Source organism: Pteropus vampyrus, unplaced genomic scaffold, assembly GCF_000151845.1.
Source record: "Pteropus vampyrus isolate Shadow unplaced genomic scaffold, Pvam_2.0 Scaffold283, whole genome shotgun sequence".
Taxonomy (NCBI): domain Eukaryota; kingdom Metazoa; phylum Chordata; class Mammalia; order Chiroptera; family Pteropodidae; genus Pteropus; species Pteropus vampyrus.
The window spans coordinates 1,969,506-1,987,668 of record NW_011889064.1 but is presented as its reverse complement, the minus strand read 5'-3'; the positions used below and the strand labels follow the sequence as shown (position 1 = coordinate 1,987,668).

The 18,163-nt window shown below is 35.9% G+C and overlaps 2 protein-coding genes across 4 annotated transcripts in view; one reads left to right on the top strand and one right to left on the bottom strand.

The window, feature by feature from the left end:
- Positions 1 to 1,074, bottom strand: part of MANSC1 (MANSC domain containing 1) — a 25,077-nt gene extending 24,003 nt beyond the window's left edge. Inside the window, exon 1 of one of the 2 annotated variants that reach the window (XM_011376030.2) lies at positions 985 to 1,074. The gene's annotated coding sequence lies outside the window, so the exon portion shown is untranslated. Of the gene's footprint in view, positions 1 to 928 lie in introns of both variants that reach the window. The other variant, XM_023520867.1, reaches the window with a different exon arrangement.
- Positions 1,075 to 1,110: 36 nt separating this feature from the next.
- BORCS5 (BLOC-1 related complex subunit 5) overlaps positions 1,111 to 18,163 on the top strand; it is a 65,691-nt gene continuing 48,638 nt past the window's right edge. Inside the window, exons 1-2 of one of the 2 annotated variants that reach the window (XM_011376026.2) lie at positions 1,111 to 1,173; positions 2,910 to 3,053. In XM_011376026.2, coding sequence (XP_011374328.1) covers position 1,173; positions 2,910 to 3,053 — 145 coding nt within the window. In that variant the 5' untranslated portion in view covers positions 1,111 to 1,172. The other variant, XM_011376025.2, reaches the window with a different exon arrangement.

Here is an 18,163-nt window from a genome sequence, read left to right as displayed (position 1 = left end):
AAAGCATGGTCACATTGCTTAGTGGACACTTACCAGTCCCATCAGCCTGGTGGTTTGCGAAAACCTCAAGACTATAGCCAAACACCACCTCCTAGGAGCTTACTCTGTCCTCTGGCAGTTTTTAGTTCTATTTTCATTCTCCCACAGAATACTGAACTTGCATTCATTGTACTTTTTTCACAGTATTGTAATGGTGAGTAGAGGAAAGAGCATGAAGTTTGAAATCAGACTACTAAGTCCTAGTTCCACCACTTACTACCTGGTGACAATGAAGAAGTTACCTGTTTGTAGGCCTCAGGGTTATTGTGAAAATTAAATAAGGTAAAATGGAGGAAATGTCTGTGATATAGAAGGGGCTTAATCATTTGGTGAATTTGACACTCCTGAAATTATATTTACCTATATAAAATCTCAGGGCATTTACTTGAAATTTCATGAAGCAAACAATATAAAATGAGTTGCGAAGTTCTGAGAACCCCAGAGCCACCCAACTCCTTGTTGGCGTTGCATTACTAGGTCTATGGCCTTGCCCTGCCAAAACTGGCATTTCCGTTTTGCATTAACACTGCTCCTTTCTCACTTTTGCTAGTTTCAGAATGATGGCTTGCGGATAATTGTCAAAGTCCCCAGAAAGTGCCGAGACTATAGCGGCATCCACTTTCCTTTTACGATGCACACATACTCTAACACGTGAATCGGCATTTTCTGTTTCTTCATTTTTGTTGCATTTCCAGCTCCTTTCACCATCTAGTTAGTATTTTTTGTATGGTCGTCCACTGCTACACTCTCAGCTTTCGTAACTAAAACAAGAACTTTGTATCCAGATAGTTGTGGATTTGGATCCTAAGTCTATCTAACACCTTTTTCTACCTGTAAAACACAGTTAAAAATATCTATTTTGTAAAGTTCTAACGATAGGATAAAGTACCTAATATGTGGGTGATGCTTAAAGGGGACGCATCGTTACAACAGGAAAGGGCTCACCCTTTGGTGCGGGTCTGGTTTGCAGGTCGTCGGGTCCTTTAAGGAGGCGTCGCCCTAGCTGCTTGCGGGAGTCTCCCCGCCCACTCTCAGGCGAAGGGCGGTGGCTCTCTAACCCGGAACTGACGGCCGCGCGCAGCGGGCGCCGCCAATCCGCGTCCCGGAAGGAGCCGGCCTGCGGCGCATGAGCGAGTGAGTGAAAGCGGCGCCGCCCGCTGGTTCGTAGGCGCGGCTGTCGCCTCACGTTCTCCGCCTCCTCTCCTTGGGTTTCCCCTAAAGAAGGCGGGCGACCAGCATCCGTCCCCACATAGGGACTCCCCCATCTCCCACTGCCCGCGCCCCTACGTAGGCCAGGGGCATCAGCTGCACACAGCGGCCCCGCTGCAGCGCGCAGACTGCGTGTAGCATCCCTGTCCAGGTCCCCGTTTCTGCCCTGTTGCCCTGTCACCGGAGTGGTGACCGCCTGTCCCGCCGTTCCTTCGCTGCCAGCACCATGGGCAGTGAGCAGAGCTCCGAGGCCGAGAGCCGACCCAACGATCTGAACTCCTCAGGTCGGTGCCCTAACTTCCACTCTCCTCCAGCCAGCCCTGTCTGCTTGCGGAGCGGGCTGCCTCCCCGTCTAGTGAGGTCTGGGACTCGGAAACAGGAATGTAAAGAAAGCCCTCATCATGCTTTTTTCTTCGGGAAGGAACAGTCACCAGTTATCCTAGCCTTAATTCCCCCGATGAAAGTGAGTGCAAGCTAAGCCAGCGTGGGCGCCCATGCTCATGATTTTCAATCAGCTGTTTCTCCCAGCTACAGCCTATTTAAAAGATAACCTAATTAATTATGGCTTTAGAACTTAATACTGACAGTGAGATTTGGCTCTCACAGTGGGTGGATCATAGGCCGGACCTCTAAGAACAAGTTCCTTCTTAAAAACGGATCTTAGAATAACCTTTTCAGAAGGGATATGTTATAGGTGTAAAATCTCTTTTAACCCTTGGGTGCGTTAGGTAAATTACTAAAAGAGGTTAAGAGACATTTCTTGAGCAGTAAAAACAGAGATTCTAGAAGAGTGAATGCCATGTCATAGGAGAATCTAGCCTCTAGGAGGCAGGGTAGTTCTACGCATCCCTGGATCAACCTTTAAGACCTCACCACTGTGCCTGCGAAAACTACCTTCCAGAGTGTAGGAACACTTCAAAGGTTCATTCTTGCCCTAACCAGGAAGAGGATGATGTCTGGGGCTAGGGCGTCTTTGATAGTTTGAATCACTTTCCTCCAAATGGATTACGTTTTCGGAAGAGACCTGAAATTGACCTGACTCTCTAGAAGTCCTCCAAGTTTCTGAATTTTGCCTCAGCCTAGAAGGGACCTACCTTCTTGGACTAGTGCCTGTAACTTTAAGGATGAGAGGGCCAGTGCCTCAGGAATAGACCTATCATCTAGGATTGAGTATTAGGGTTTTTATTTCATGAGTAGGATCTATTAAACATACTAGGTTTTCTGTGATGGGTGTCACAAGGATGGGCCATGTATACCAATAACCCATAGACCTCCAGTTCCTTTCTTAACTCTAGCACTGTTGACCTGGGACAAGTTAACCAAATTTTGTATCCTTATTTCCTCATTGATAAAATAGGGACAGACATCAGGAAGGTCAAAGAAGTAAAAATTAAAAACACAATTTGCCTGTTCTTTTGTGTGCTGAGTAATAAAATATTTTAAATTACAAAAAAAACAGTTTCATATATATGTTTCTGTAATTTTTGAATTTTTATAAATACTATAAAATAAGGTCCTCCATAATTCATTTTCCTTACCCAAACCCCTACTGCAGGGTAAATCTGATTATTTTGTGTGTGTGACTACAGTGAAAACAGCTTTGGTGAGACAGAGGTAGCTAACAAACATGCAGCTCCTGAGTGGTGTAACTTTATTTTCAGTGACCCCTTCTCCAGCTAAGCATAGAGCCAAGATGGATGATATCGTGGTTGTAGCTCAGGGTTCCCAGGCCTCACGGAACGTCAGCAATGATCCTGATGTCATCAAGTTGCAAGAGATTCCAACCTTCCAACCACTTTTGAAAGGTAAGGGCTTGTATTTTGATTTATCTGGACTTGCTGGAAAGGGTTTCATAGCCCGACTATTCCCAGATATCCATCTCCTTTAGATCTTTGCTTAAATGGCATCTTCTTCATGAAACTTTCCTTGTCTGCCCCATTTAGAATTCCAGCCCTTTTCCCTGCCTGTTTTTCTTTGCAGTACTTAATGATCATTGACCTACTGCATAGTTATTGGGTCACTGTATTTTTCTGCCAGAATGTGTGCTCCACGATGGCAGGAACTTTGTTTTGTTTACTGTTGAATCCTCAGCACTTGGAATAGAGCCTGATATAAAGTAGGGACTGAATGAATGAATGAATGATGTTGGAGTTGGGCCTTACCTGTTATATTTCCATGAAAATATTTTTATCTGTGGTCTGGACTATGAGTTGACTATTACAGATCCATAGAGGAAATCTCCATGACCACTGATACACTTGTAATTAATCTTGGCAGCTGTCTTAAATGATAAGAGAGTATGTGTATTGAGGGAAGAGAGTGTATACAAACCATCAGCCCTCCTGATTAGTGTATATTGATGTAGTTACCTTTTAATATGAATTTTATTATTTAATAACTTTTTTGTAAATTTTATATTAGTAAATATATTATTATTTTCATACTCCATTAAGTAGTGGTGATGATTTTCTATTAAAAGAATTGGGTTTCTGCAGTAAGAATTTCTGTTTCCCTTTTCCCTCAAAAGATATATAAGTGAATGTAAGGTCCTGGTTTATTAACCTGGTGCAACATACAGTAATCTAATACATCTTACATTTATATAGATATTTTAAAGCCCTCCTCCCATGCATATACCATTCCTTTAATTCTTATATCATTAAATATGTTTGAATTATTTGTGCCAGATCAGATTGCTGGCTAGGTTGAATTTGAACTTTTATCATTGATGTCAAGTTCTATACTAGTTATACTATTCTACAGTGTACTTAAACAAAAATATAAAAACAAATGATACTTTATAGAGGATCCATATATCATCTCATCCTTCCTAGTTCTTTATCCGTTTCACAGATGGGGATATACAAGCTTTTGGTCTGTTCCCCATAGTCCTCAGGGTTAAACTTTGGTAAACTTTTCTGGGTCTTATATAAAACAACACATTGCATCCTGTTACCTATCTTCTTGTTAGTTTTCATCATTTTGAGGAATAATGTGATTCTCCAAAGAAGCCAACGTTAATGAAATTTCTGTCTCTACATATCCTTGTACAATCAGATTAAAAGACATAGCCTTTATCTTTAGAAACTTGGAGGTGGACACTGGTATTCTATACTCTATCCCTTCTAGAGTCGAACGCAGTACTGCCCACAGTCACAGATTCATGGCTCTCCTTCCTGTTAACTACGTCCTTTTACCTCTAGTCCTGGGCGAAGACTTATGTGACCAATTTTTGTCCCTACTTTAAGAAAATACTTTAAAAAACCCAGAAATTTGAGATATATTTAATAATTTTCTGGGATTAGTGTTTTTTTAAAGTACTAATTCATATTCATATTTTATGATAATAAATTAACAAGTAGGGGAAGCATTTAGGAAAAGGCTTGGTGTTAAGGGAAGCTAACCTCAGATTTAAAATGAACACGGGAACCCTAAAAGTGAATAATTAATGTGATGTAGTTAATGCAATGCAGCTGGACTTGGTTGCATTGATACCTAGGTTTTAAGTGGGACTTGGCCACCAGCTAGCTACGTTGCCCTGGCTTTGTTTTTCATCTCTTTGAATCCTGGTTGTTGATAACATTGAGAATAGGTGTGGGAGAGGGGAAAGCTGGTGAGTAGCAGGTTGCAAATAAGAGGATCTAGGATTTGGAAGGTAGAGAAATTACTTGATGAGAGTGGCGTGAAAATAGAAATACATGGCAATGTCCAGCCTGCAGGAAACAAAAGCTGGTGAGCATTTAAGTTGATGCTCATGTTTCACTTGTTAAGTAGAAACATCTTGGACAATGGTTAGAGAAGAAGGGGACAATTGGGTGGAAATAATAAGTATAATTATGATAATAAAAGTAGCTAATCCCCTCCTTCCATACCTCTGCATGATAGATATTATTCTTTCCATTTTATAGATTAAAACATTGGTGCTCAGAACTTAAATCCATTGCCTAAAGTCATATGGTTACAAGTGATAGCCCATCTTGAGGTGGCATCAGGACATCGAGCGTTTAAGGATTTTGTACATAGAATAAAACTCAGTTTCCAATTCTAGCAAAGCCCATTATCCACCTCACTAGGCTGCATTAGGAAACACAGTGATGGGTATGAGGCTGTTTGGAGTTTTAGGTGCAGCATTTGTTGCGCTGCCTCCTGCTTTGACATTGTTCGGCCTGGTAATTTAAAGCCCTGCCGGTTGCCTGCTGGGCGGCTGCAGGGGCTACTCATCACTGTTGCCTTTATACTCTAATCTCTTTTTACCCTCTTTACTGCTTTCAGGATGAGGCTATTTCTCAAAGTAGTAAAAGGGCCACACAGTGAGGGCCCTACCCCCCCAGGTTTGATTTCAGCAGGCTTTTATTCAAGTTAATGACAGTTTATTCTTTCAAAACAATATATTCAAGTATTACACAGAGTTCACTATTGTTCCATAATGTCATATGATGTAATGCTAATGCTGGTGGGTGATCTGCAGAGGCAGTGGCCTGGCGAGTTTGGGGCTATTCGTATGACTGAGGTAATGTTTGCATTTTTAATAAGCAAGCAGATTCTTTCTTTGGTCTTAACTCTTTTGGATAAATATACCAGAGTATAAGCTTTATACTAATGCCAAATATCTGTTCCTCTTTTTTTTAAGTCAAAAGAATTGTCTGTTTTTCAGAGCAGTCTCTGAATTAGCAATTTATTTCGAAATGTAAAGCATTTAATAGCAAATTGAAAGTAAAAAATTAGAAAGAAGCAATAAATGGCCATGACATAACACAAAGTCAAAATATAGATTTGATACAAATTAGTTAGATTCCCAGGGGTTAAACAAGCTCTATAGATTTCTTACCTAAAACTTAACCACTTACACATTTTAGTGAATCTCATTATTTTATGTCATTCCATAGAAATGAAATATTCAGAAGATGAAGACAATATTGTTTTATATATATATATAAAACAATAACTTTATAACGTTTTATATATATATATATAACACGTTATAAAGATAATGAATCTATTTACTCCTGGTGTTGAATATGTGCATATATACACACATGCACAGGTGCACTCCTACACATATAACTTTCTTTGCAACCGACATTGTTTTTTGTTACTGACCTTGGATGCAACATAAGGTTGTTTGCTACCTAAGGAGGGGACTGTCCTTGTTACCAACAAGGGAGGTCAAACATATACAGTGTAGGTGCTTCGTTGATACAAAGCAGCTTTGTTGCGAGTTCTGTGTTTGCTTGTGAAGAACATGATGTATGTGAAGTAGATTTTGACAATTAAAAAGAGCTAGGGGCTTTTCTTGGTGGAGAAAAATCTCATAGAACAGCAGTAAAGGCTCTCAAATCACATGGAATTTTGACAATTAGTGCTTGAGTTTGAAGCTAGGGAAGAATGACTCATGGAAAAGAGTGATAAGGAGAACATGAGGGAGCTGGATTTCTAGTCACCAGTTTTTTCACATCTTTCTCACCCACTCATCCATTAGCCAAACAAATAAAATAAAGATAGAAAGTCTTTGCATTTGTCAGACACCTGTTTCTGCCAGATGTCACATCTAATCTCTGCCATTAGAAAATGGAGTGCCTAAGGAGGGGATGAGAAAATGAATAGTAATCAGAACAGTCTTTTCTGTCTTAAAAGTGACCTCTAAGCCCACAGTTGATCCTAACAGTATATTTTCCCCAAAATGCCATATTTGAAAAGTTGATAACTTATTCCTGATTACTTTGTAGATTTATTTGTGTGTGTAATAGCTTTTCAGTTAACCTTTTCAATATGGCTGTTAACCAGAAAGTGAGCCTAACTCAGAAGAGTGGAAGCCCCAGGCAAATGGTCTCTTTAAATTGACTGAGAAGGTGAATCCATTTTGCAAGAGCAGCATCACTTTTCTCCTCACCCCAGTAAATCTCTGTGCCTGCATCCATTCTTGTTTCTTTGCATTAAATCTCAGAGAAGGTGTCTATGCCTTTCTCTGAAACTTAATGCTTCTTCATTTAACCTTTTTCTTCATTCGCTGGGACTTTGCTTCTGTATTTATCTTGTCTCTAGCATCTAGCTTAATGAACCTCTTTCCTCTTGTTCACATATATAGATTTTTTCTGTCTTTTCAGTAGAAGAGACGAAAATTCTTTCTTTGACTACAATGCCTCTCCTGGCTACCATGCTTTCTTTTTTCTTATCTCTGCTGCCAAATTTACTGACTATATGGCCACTACATACTGTCTCTGCATCCTTCCTATCTCTTCTATTCTTGAAGTTCTGTTAGGCTCTCACATACATCATTTCATGAACACTTCCCTCTTTGGAAGGTTACTAGTGGTCTCTTTTCATGCCTAAAGTTTCTCTCCATCCACATCCTCCTCCTTTACCATAGGTTTCTATCCCATTTATTAAATCTACCTTTAGCTTCATGATCCCCCCATCTCCTTAGTTTTCTGTTTTTTCCTTTTCACTTGCCTCTGTTCTTCTCTTCTCAGCATTGCCTAGTGTTCTTTTGGAGAACTGAAGTTCTAGGAACTTTAACTACTTTGAAATATAAACATCTAGATGATTCTAAGTACAGCATCAGCTTCAACTTCTTATCCATTTCTCCAACTATGAACTACAGCCAGGTTTTGTTACTTTAAATTCCATATGCCCCATCTTCCACCTATGTATGTATTTATTTATTTAAAAAACATTTATGGGACCTTATTTTTGTTAGGTGACTAAGACACATTTCAGGTACACTTGAAAAGAATATTCTGCAGTTGTTGGATGTAGTGTTGTAAGTCAAAGTGTGGTTGGTGGTGCTATTTAAATCTCCTATATCTTTAATTCTGTCACTGAAAAGTTTTAAAATCTCAAGCTGAGATTGTGAATTTGTCTATTCCTTTTGTCCTGTCTGTATACTGTTATTAAGCACATACCTATTAATGATTATTATATTGATCCTTTTATCATTATAAAATGTCTTTCTATCTTTGATATTACCCCCTATCTTGAAGTCTGTTTTGTCTTATATTAATACAGCCACTCCAGCTTTCTTACACTTGTTTGCATAGTATATCTTTTTCCATTCTGTTAATTTTAAACATGTATTCATGTCTTTATAGTTAAAGCGTATCTCTTGTAGACAACATATATTTGAGTTTCGTTTTTGTATCTAGACTGACAGTCTGTCTTTTAATTGAAGTATAAATTGATTGGTTAGATATAGGTCTACCGTTTTGCTCTTTATTTTCGATTTGTGCTGTCTGCTTTTGTTTTCTCTCATACTCTTCTTGACGTTTTAGGATCAATTGAGTATTTTTTAGTATTTCATTTTAATTTTTCTATTAGCTTTTTTAGTTGTGCTCCTTAGCATTATTTTATAGTGGTTGGTCTAGAGATTATAATATCCATACTTACCATATCGTAGTTCAAATAGAATTAATATTATACCACTTCACATAAAGTTAAGAACCTTTCAGTGGTATGATTCAAGTCACTCTCACTTCTTAGTGCTGTAGTTGTCATATATAATGCATCTCCATGTTAGAAATCTCATACACACACACACACATACACACATATATATGTTTTAAACAATCATATATCTTTTAAATAAGTTAAGAGAAGAAAAACTACATATTGAATGTTATGTTTACCCATGTATTTACCATTTCCAGAATTCTTAATTCCTTCCTATAGATTCAGATTTTCATTTGATGTCATTTATCTTTAATCTGAAGAACTTCTTATAACATTTCTTGTAAGTGCAGGTCAGCTGGAAACAAATTCTTTTTGTTTTTATTTACCTGAAAATATCAGTTTTTGCCCAGTTTCATTATAATGCTTTTTTTTTTTTTAATGTAATTACCAAGTTTTTGAGGCAGTTTTGTGAGACTCTGTGAAACCTCATTTTTCAACACACTTCTTTCACCGGTTATAATATACATCAGTGTTTCTTGCTTGAATTAATTATATAGTGTTGGTTGCCAAATAGAGATTATCTAACTTTATCATTCCTTCTAAATTAATATTATTAGTTTGCATTTTACTGTAGGGAAAACCTTTTTCTATGCCCCATTTATTTAAGCCAGTGTTGAACAGCGAATGCCTATAATGATCTATAATCTGTTACAATCATTATTTGTTTTCAGTCTTAACATGTTCCAAATTTAGCTGGTTGGAACACCGTCCTTCTAGCTTACAATGTTCTTTCGATATATTCTCATTATTCTTTGAACACATTTTTATTTTCTGGCATAATATAATATTTCAGACTCATTTTATTCTTCCCTGGCCCAAGCCCTAGAGTTAGGGGCCCTAGTTCTTTTAGTGGAGAATGGTGTTTAGAAACGACATGCAGGCCCTCTCATTGCATTTAGCAAGGAAATACACACACACACAGATACACGTTTACACCTACATATGTATATTTATATATTGAAAATGATGAGTTCTCACAAATGTGCTCCACATGTTCTTTGATCTATAGGTTTATAGTTTTTATCAAATACTTTGGCCATTATTTCTTCCAATATCACACCTCCCTTTTTGGAGGACTTCCAATTTCTATGTTAGACCACTTGATATTTTCTCACAGGTCACTTACCTTTCATTAAAAAAAAATCTTTTTCCTTTCTGTCCTTACTTGAGATAATTTTTATTTTTATGTTAGGTTTAGTGGTCTTTATTTCTGTCGTTTGTCTATGCTGCTCTTAATCCCATCCAATGTATTTTTAATTTCAGATAATTTTATTTTTCAGCTTTAGATGTCCCTCTCACCTTTTAAAAAAGATTTTCATTTCTCTGCTTATCATGTTCATGTGTTCCTCTACTTTTTGAAAGAATGTAATAATCTTTAACTTTCTTGTCTGCCGGTCCATAATTTTTGTTTTTTATTGAATAAACGTTTTCCTTGTTATAAGTCATATTTCCTACTTCTTTGCATGCTTGGAAAATTTTTATTATATGCCAGGCACTGTATATTTTATGTTTTGGGGTGCTTGATTTTGTTTTATTCCTTTAAAGGATATTGGACTTTGTTCTGGTGTAAGGTTAAGTTACTTGTAGTCATTTTGTTAGCACTCATCCAGGCAGCCTTTAGTCTAGTTTAATTAAGCCTCTCTGATAAGGCGTTCTCCTTCTTTGTGCTCTGCAGATGCCCCAGATATTACAGAGTCTCTCCATTCTGTGCTGGGGGAACATGAACTGCTCTTAGCCGTATGTGAGTTTCAGAAATTGCTTTCCCATAGTTTTTTCTCCAATCTTGTGGAAATGCACTTCATAAATTCACAGTTTAGTGTGCAGTCAGAGATGTGAGGGTGCCCTGTGCAGATCTCCAGAGTGCTGTCTGTGGAGCTCCCACCTTTCCCGTATTCTGGACACCTCAGTCTCCCCCCTGAGAAGAGTTAACAGTTATAGAGGCCACAGAGACACTGAAACATTCTTAATGCTAATAAATACCATAGTTCATTCATATTTTGCCATTTTTTTCGTAAGATGGCCTCCCTTTAATGCAGTTTAACAACACTTTTGCCACTAGATGTCACTAGGCTAAAACAATTAAATTGGTTGTAATGGCTACAACCTGTGGCAGTATTTTTGCAGTCCTTTGGTTGATTGGGTTTACCCTGTAGCATCTGGATTTCTCATAAAACCAGGTCACAGCTTGCTTCAAGCACAAGCTAGTTGGAAAATATAAATGTTCTGTGACACATTAGTAATCTATAATTAGTTATTTTAGTGTTTATCAGGACAGAAAAGGAAAAACTTTACTGCCACAGGAAACTTTTAATGACCTTAATTTTTGAAGAGAAAACTATTTTTAGTCTGTCACTTACTTAAAGAAATATTATTTTACACCAAAACTTTCTCAAGACTTGGGATTGTATCTTAATCATCTCTGATATCTCAGGGCCTAGCACAAAGCTTGGCACTTGGTAGATATTCATTCTATGTTATTAAGCATTAGGGTAGTATACTAGATGTAATAGGGGGAAAAGGCCACAAGTCCTGTTCTTAAAAAGTCTCATTTTGGAGACAAGAATCTACAAAAACATATGCCAGTTCAGGATAGGGTCCATGTACCAAATGAGCACTGCATTTATTAAATTCTGTGGGATTTCAGAGGATCAGTAGCCCTTAGAAGCTAGGGGCAGTGATTAGAGATGTCCTCAAGAAAGGTATTTAGAGATGAAAAGGGAGGGCAGGTACAAGTAAGAAAGTAATGAGCCAAGGTTCAGGGATAGGAAAATATGGGCAGTAAAGATTCAGAGAGGTAAGAACTCAAGGGCCCTGAATTTAAGGCTTATACCTGGACTTAATATTTTTTTAGGGGGAGAGGACATTAAAGGACTTGGGGGTGGGCGAACAACAATAATATGTTTGATAATGCTTTGTGACTTACAAAACACTAGCATTTGAAGAAGAGTAAATTAAAGGTGATTATTCTTTGATTTTAAAATGCTTCTGCTCTAAAGTCTATGAAAAAAAATACTTCTATTTTAAAAAGATAGTATAAATGGAGAAGGCTTAGCAAAGTGCCTGGCACTTAGTAATCTCTCGATAAATATTGTTGATGATAATATTAAATCAAAAAAATATTAGGGGCATTCTACAAAATAATCGATCACTGTTTTTCATAAGAGTCAAAGTCATGAAAGACAAAGAATGGCTGAAGAATTATTATAGATTGGAGGAAACTAAGCAGACATGCAGTACAGGGTCCAGAATTGGGTCCTAGAATGGAAAAAGACATTAGCGGAAATTTGAATAAGGTGTTTAGTTTTAGTTGATTGTATTGTACAGTATTAATTTCCTCATTTTGTAATTGTAGTATGTTACACACTATGTTAATATTAGGAGAAGCTTGTAAAGAACATATAGGAACTCTGTACTTTATGCAACTTTTCTCAAAGTTAAATTATTCTAGAAATAAAAAGTTCAAAAATATAATATTGTCTTAGAAAAGATAGCAATTCTATGTTTGGTCTAAGTTTTCTATTGAGAGGTCAGATGTTAGAAGAAAAGTTTTTAGAATCCCCTACGTTGTAGAATTTTTAGGGTAGATACCTACTAGGATGGCTTAAGGCAAAGTGAATTCTCTTCAAAACAAGGAGGTAAAACTCCAGAGAATCCTGTATTCCATTTTAATATGTCTGTACATATTGTAGCTAATAGATCAGTTTCCCCAATGTCTTGGCCTTTAAGGTCTCTCCAGACTGTTTTTTAATAACCTCACCCCCCCTTTTTAGGATGTTCGCAGTAATCTAATGAGGCTTCCCAGGGCTTTACTATCAACCTATACCTTGTATTTCAATTTAAAAAATGATTTCTTCCAGAATTCTGCCTATGAGCCTACTTATATATTTCCTCGACTTTATTTAGGTTATTCTGTGGGGTCAGAACAACATTGGAGGAACATCTTGTGTTTGTAGGCGTGTTGGGTATGATTAGGTTCTAAAAATCAGTGCATGAATTTTATATATAATTACAACCTTGGGAATTTTTCAAAATCCTTAATAAAGCATATTTTAAAATATATATACTCCTGTACTTTAAATGTTTAGAATAAAAGAGAAGTCTGCAAACACATGTCTGGACATTCAGACTATTTTGACTTATACAAGGAATTAGTTTGTAGATTTTGTTTTGTTTTTCTCATGATATCTTTGGTATGAGGGTATTACCGGATTCATAAAATCGGCTGGGAAGTATTTCCTCTAATTTCCTTTAAATATTGGTAAAATTCACAGCGAAGCCACTAGGCCTGAGATTTTCTTTACTTGGTATAGGTCTATTCAGATTTTCTACTTCTTCTTAAATTTTGGTAATTTTTGTTTTTTTTTTTTTAGGAATATGGTTATTGCCATCTGTATATCATCTTTGGGATGTTTCTGTTCAGATTTTTTGCCCACTTTTTAATTGGGTCATTTGTTTTCTTATTGTTGAGTTTTAAGGATTCTTTGTATATTTTGGATATCAGTCTTTTATCAGATATGTGTTTTACAGATATTCTGTGGCTTGTCTTTTCATTCTCTTAACAGTGTCTTTTGCAGAACAGGAGTTTTTCATTTTAATGAAGTCTAACTTATTTTATGAAGTCCAGTTTTTTCTTTCATGGATCATGCTTTTGATGGTGTATCCAAAAGGTCATCACCAAACCCAGTCACCTAGAATTTCTCTTGTTATTGTCTAAAAGTTTTATAGCTTTGTGTTTTTTATTTAGGTCTTTGATTCATTTTGAGTTAATTTTTGCGAAAGATATAAACCATGTGTACTTCTAAAGGTTGTGTATTCTGTGGTCATTGGCTGGAGTGTTCTATACATGTCAGTTATGTCAAGTTGGTTGATAGTGTTCAACTCTTCCATAGCCTTACTTTTCTCTTTAGTGTTATCAATTATTGAGAGTAAGGTGGATAATTTACCTGTTATTGCTGAATTGTCTATTGCTCCTTTCAGTTCTGTCAGTTTTTCCTTCATTTGTTTTAAGGTTATATTGTTAAGTGTGTATATGTTTCTAATTATTATATCTTCCTGATGTAGCAACTCTTTGTCTCTAATAAAATGTTTTGCCTTAAAGTCTTTTTAATGTGATATTAACATAGCCACTCTCTCTTATAGTTCTCTGTATGATTGATACATTTTTTTACTTGATATATATTCTTTTACTTTAAACCCATTTGTGTCTTTGAATCTAAGGTATTTCTCTTATAGAAAGCGTGTAGTTGGAGTTTGCTGTTTATCCAGTCTGACACTCTCTGACTTTGGACTTGCATTTGCCTTTTTGCTATTTTGTTTCCATATATTCTGTTCTTATCTATTTTGTTCCTCTGTTTCCTACTTGACTGCCTTCTTTTGTACTAAATACATATTTTTAGTGTACTGTTTTAACTCTTGTTGATTTTTTTAAACTATATATTTTTTGGAGATTTTTTTTAGTGGTTGCTTTAGGGATTACAATATGCATCTTTATCAGAATCTACTTCAGATTAATACTAACTTAAGTCTAGTAAAATATATAAGCTTTGCTCCAATATAGCTCCATTCTTTCTCTCTCCTTTGTGCTATTATCATATATATGAAAAGTCTACATATGAAAAATTAAAGATATAAATATATTTACATTCATTATAATTATATTTCAATACATTTATATTTATATATATTGGAAACCCCAAAATACAGTGAAATTGCATTAGAAATGTTTATCTCTTTCAAAGGTGTTAAGAGAAGAAATAAGTTAAAACATATTTATATAATCTTTTATGTTAACCCCCATATTTACTATTTTGGGTGTTTATTTCTTCCTGTGACTTCAAGTCACTAACTGGGGTCTCTTTCAGTCTGAAGAGACTGATTTCTTTTTGTATTTCTTGTGATATAGGTCTACTACTAATGAGTGTACTTAGTTTTTGTTTGTCTGGAAATGTCTTTATTTTCATTTTTGAAGGATAAATTTGCTGTATATGAAATTCTTGGGTTACAGAAGTTTTTTTCCATATTCCATGTGTGTCATTCAACTCTCTTCTACCCTCCATCATGTCGTTCAACTCTCTTCTACCCTCCTTTCTTCTGCTGTTTTCAAAATTTTCTCTTTGACTGGCTTACAGCAGTGTTATATATCTAAGTGTTGATCTCTATGTATTGGTCCTATTTAGAGTTTATTAACATTCTTGAATGTGTGGATTAATATTTTTCATCAAATTTGGTAAGCTTCCCTCTTCTCTCCTTCTGGGATTTCCATTGCGAATGTGTTGGTGGACTTGATGTTGCATAGATTTCTGAAGCTCTGTTCATTTTTCTTCAGTCTTCATTTTCTGTTATTAAAATTGTTATTAAGATTCTCTATTTTCAGATTCACTGATTCTTCTCCCGTCATTTCAAAACTGCTGTTGAATTGCTCTAGCGAAATTTTTATTTTGATTACTGTACTTTTTTAACTCCAGGATTTCTGTTTCCTTATGGAGAATCTCTACTTGAAGATTTATTTTTGCCACACTTTTCTTTCTTATGATTTTCTTTAGTTCTGTGAATGTATATGTAATAACTGCTTTGAAATTTTTGTCTGCTATATCCAGTATCTGGGATACTCAGAGAGTTTCTACTGGCTGCTTTTTGTTTTGATTATGAATCACACTTTTCTGTTTCTTTATATGTATTTTAATTTTTTGTTGCGAACTAGACATTTTAGATAATACAGCACCTTTGGATTTTGATCTCTCCAAGATTTTGGTTGTTTTCTTTAACTGAGCAATTTTTGACAATTAAAAATTGTGTATATTTAAGGCATACAGTTTGATGATTTGGTATACATATGCATTGTGAAATAATCACCACAATGAAACTTAATTAATATATCTTGTTTGTCGTTTCTTTGGTAACATGCTTGCTAAACTTGTGAAATCTCTTTTCCCTTGATTTCTGGCCATTGACGTCTCTGCTCATTTTGTAAACTTGTTTTTATTTTTAGTTTGCTTTCCCAGGAGTTGTCCCTATATCTATATGACTTATTAGTCAGCCGGTGATTGAATAGAAGTTATACTCAACCACCTTGATACAATAAGGTTTCTGTCATCTGTCAATGGATCTTTGTATGGGTAAGTAGCACATTTAAAATTCAGGCTGTTTTCAAGTCCCTTCCATCTTTTATATTCTGCTGGGCCCTTTTGCCTCTTCTCTTGGCATGCATACAGCTTCAGTGTCAGCCAGGAGTCTATGACTGGTTGGATCCTCTCAGGTTTTGCTTTAAAAGCACACAGCCTCAACCAGAAATAAACTTGCCCCAATCATGACCGTAGCCTTGTGCTAGTAGAGCTTTCGGGCCTTCTACTGACACCACCTCTGGGCATGGGTGTTACCCTCTGCTCCAAATTAATTGAGCCTCTTCCTGCTGCAGCAGAAAAAGCTGCTTATTCTTATAACCTGCCCCATTCAGTCACATCTGCTTCAATTAAGGCAGGAGGGATAGGAGAAGCCCCAGGTCAGAATGCTACAGATTCCCATCGTTCTTATCCAAGTTTATGTGTTTTTTTAGCATTAATGCTTCTCATATTATTGTATGCCTTTAGTTTGATTTCTCAAACTTTACAAATTGGTTATTTTTATGAATTTTGTCTAGTTTTACAGTTGCTTTTTGCAGAGAGGATTTGTTTTTTGCCTTACTTGGCTGTAGCAAGAAGTCATACCTGTCCCATCCATTGGCATTTGATCTAGCTATGTTTATATTTAAAGTGAGTTTCTTGTAGCTAGCATATAATTGAGTCTTGCTTTTTTATTCATGTTGAAATTCTCTGTCTTTTAAAGAATATCTTTAGCCTTCTTATAGTCAATGTAATTTCAATGTGGTTGGATTAAACTCTTCCAACTTGCTGTTTTCTTTTTGTCGCATTTGTTCCTTATTCCTTTCCCCTTCTTTTTCTGTCTAGCATTAATCAAATCTTTTTATGATCCAATTTTTCTCTCCACTATTGGCTTATTACTTAAATCTGGGAAAAAAAAAAAAAAAGGCTGTATGGTTGCCCTAGGGTGTATAGTACACATATTTAATTAATTACCACTTCACTTATAGTGTAGGGTTTTATCACAGGAAGGTTTTTATATTCCAATTTCCTCGTCATATTTTGTGCTATTGTTATTATACATTTTTTCTTTTACATATGCTTTAAACCCACAATACATTGCTATTTTGGTTTTAGACCAGGGGCAGCAAACTTTTTTCTGTAAAGAGTCTGATAGTAAGTATTTTGGGCATTGTAGGCCATCTGGTCTTTGTCTCGGTTTCTCAGCTCTGTCGTTGCAATGTAAAAGCAGCTATAGACAATACATAGAAGAGTGGGTGTTACTGTGTTCCAATATAACTTTACTTACAAAAACAGGAAGTGGGTGAAATTTGGCCCTTGAGCCATACTTTGTTGACCCCTGCTTTAGACAATCAATTATTTAGAGCTATTAAAAATAATAAAAAATATATTTCATATTTACCTTAACTTCAACCATTTCTAGAGATCTTCATCTTTTAATATAGATTCAAGTTTCTATTTTATATCATATTTCTTTTGCCTGAAGAACTTCCTTTTACATTTCTTGTAGTATGGATCTGTTGGCAATGAATTCTTTCAGTTTTTGTTGCTCTGAAAAAGTCCTTATTTCTCTTAATTTTTAAAAGATAATTCCTATCTATGTTTTCGTATCTTTTTTCTCTGATTGCCTTAAATATTTTCTCTTTTCTCCCTTTTTTAAAAAATTAAGATATAATTCAAATACAGTAAAATTTACACACTTGAACAGTTCTGTGAGTATTGATGTATCTGTACAGTTGTTTAACCATTCTAACAATCAAGATGCAAAGTAGTTTTATCATTCCTCAAAAGTCTTCCTATGTCTCTCTGTAGTCAGTTTTACTCTTCACCTCAGCTTCTACTATTGATCTATTTTCCATTACTATCATACAGCCTTTTTCAGAATGTCATTTAAATGGAATTATTTGGTAATATAGCCTTTTAAGTCTGGCTTGTTTCATTTACCATAATGCACTTGAGATTCATCCATGTGCTTCTATCAGTAGTTTGTTCTTTTTTATTGCTGATCAGTATTCCATCTTTCAAATCTACCATAGTTTGTCTATAAAGCCACTCTAACAGGAGTTTTGTGGCTGTAACAATGCATGGCAGGATTGTTTTCCAAAAGGTTGAATAAACCAATATATAGTAAAACCAAGAGTGTCTGAACGGATGTTTCTTAATATTCTCTTCAACACTGGGCATTATTTAAATGTTTTTTTTCTGCATAATGGAAATGTCTTTTATTCTGATTGTAACAATAATATGTGCTCCTTTAAAAATTATAGAACTGTTTCCTTTCTAAGCTAACAGTTTCAGTCTCTTGTATAACATGATTTTGTATCACTCAGCCCTGTGATCTAAAGCCTGAATGTACTCCATTTTGGCCCTTT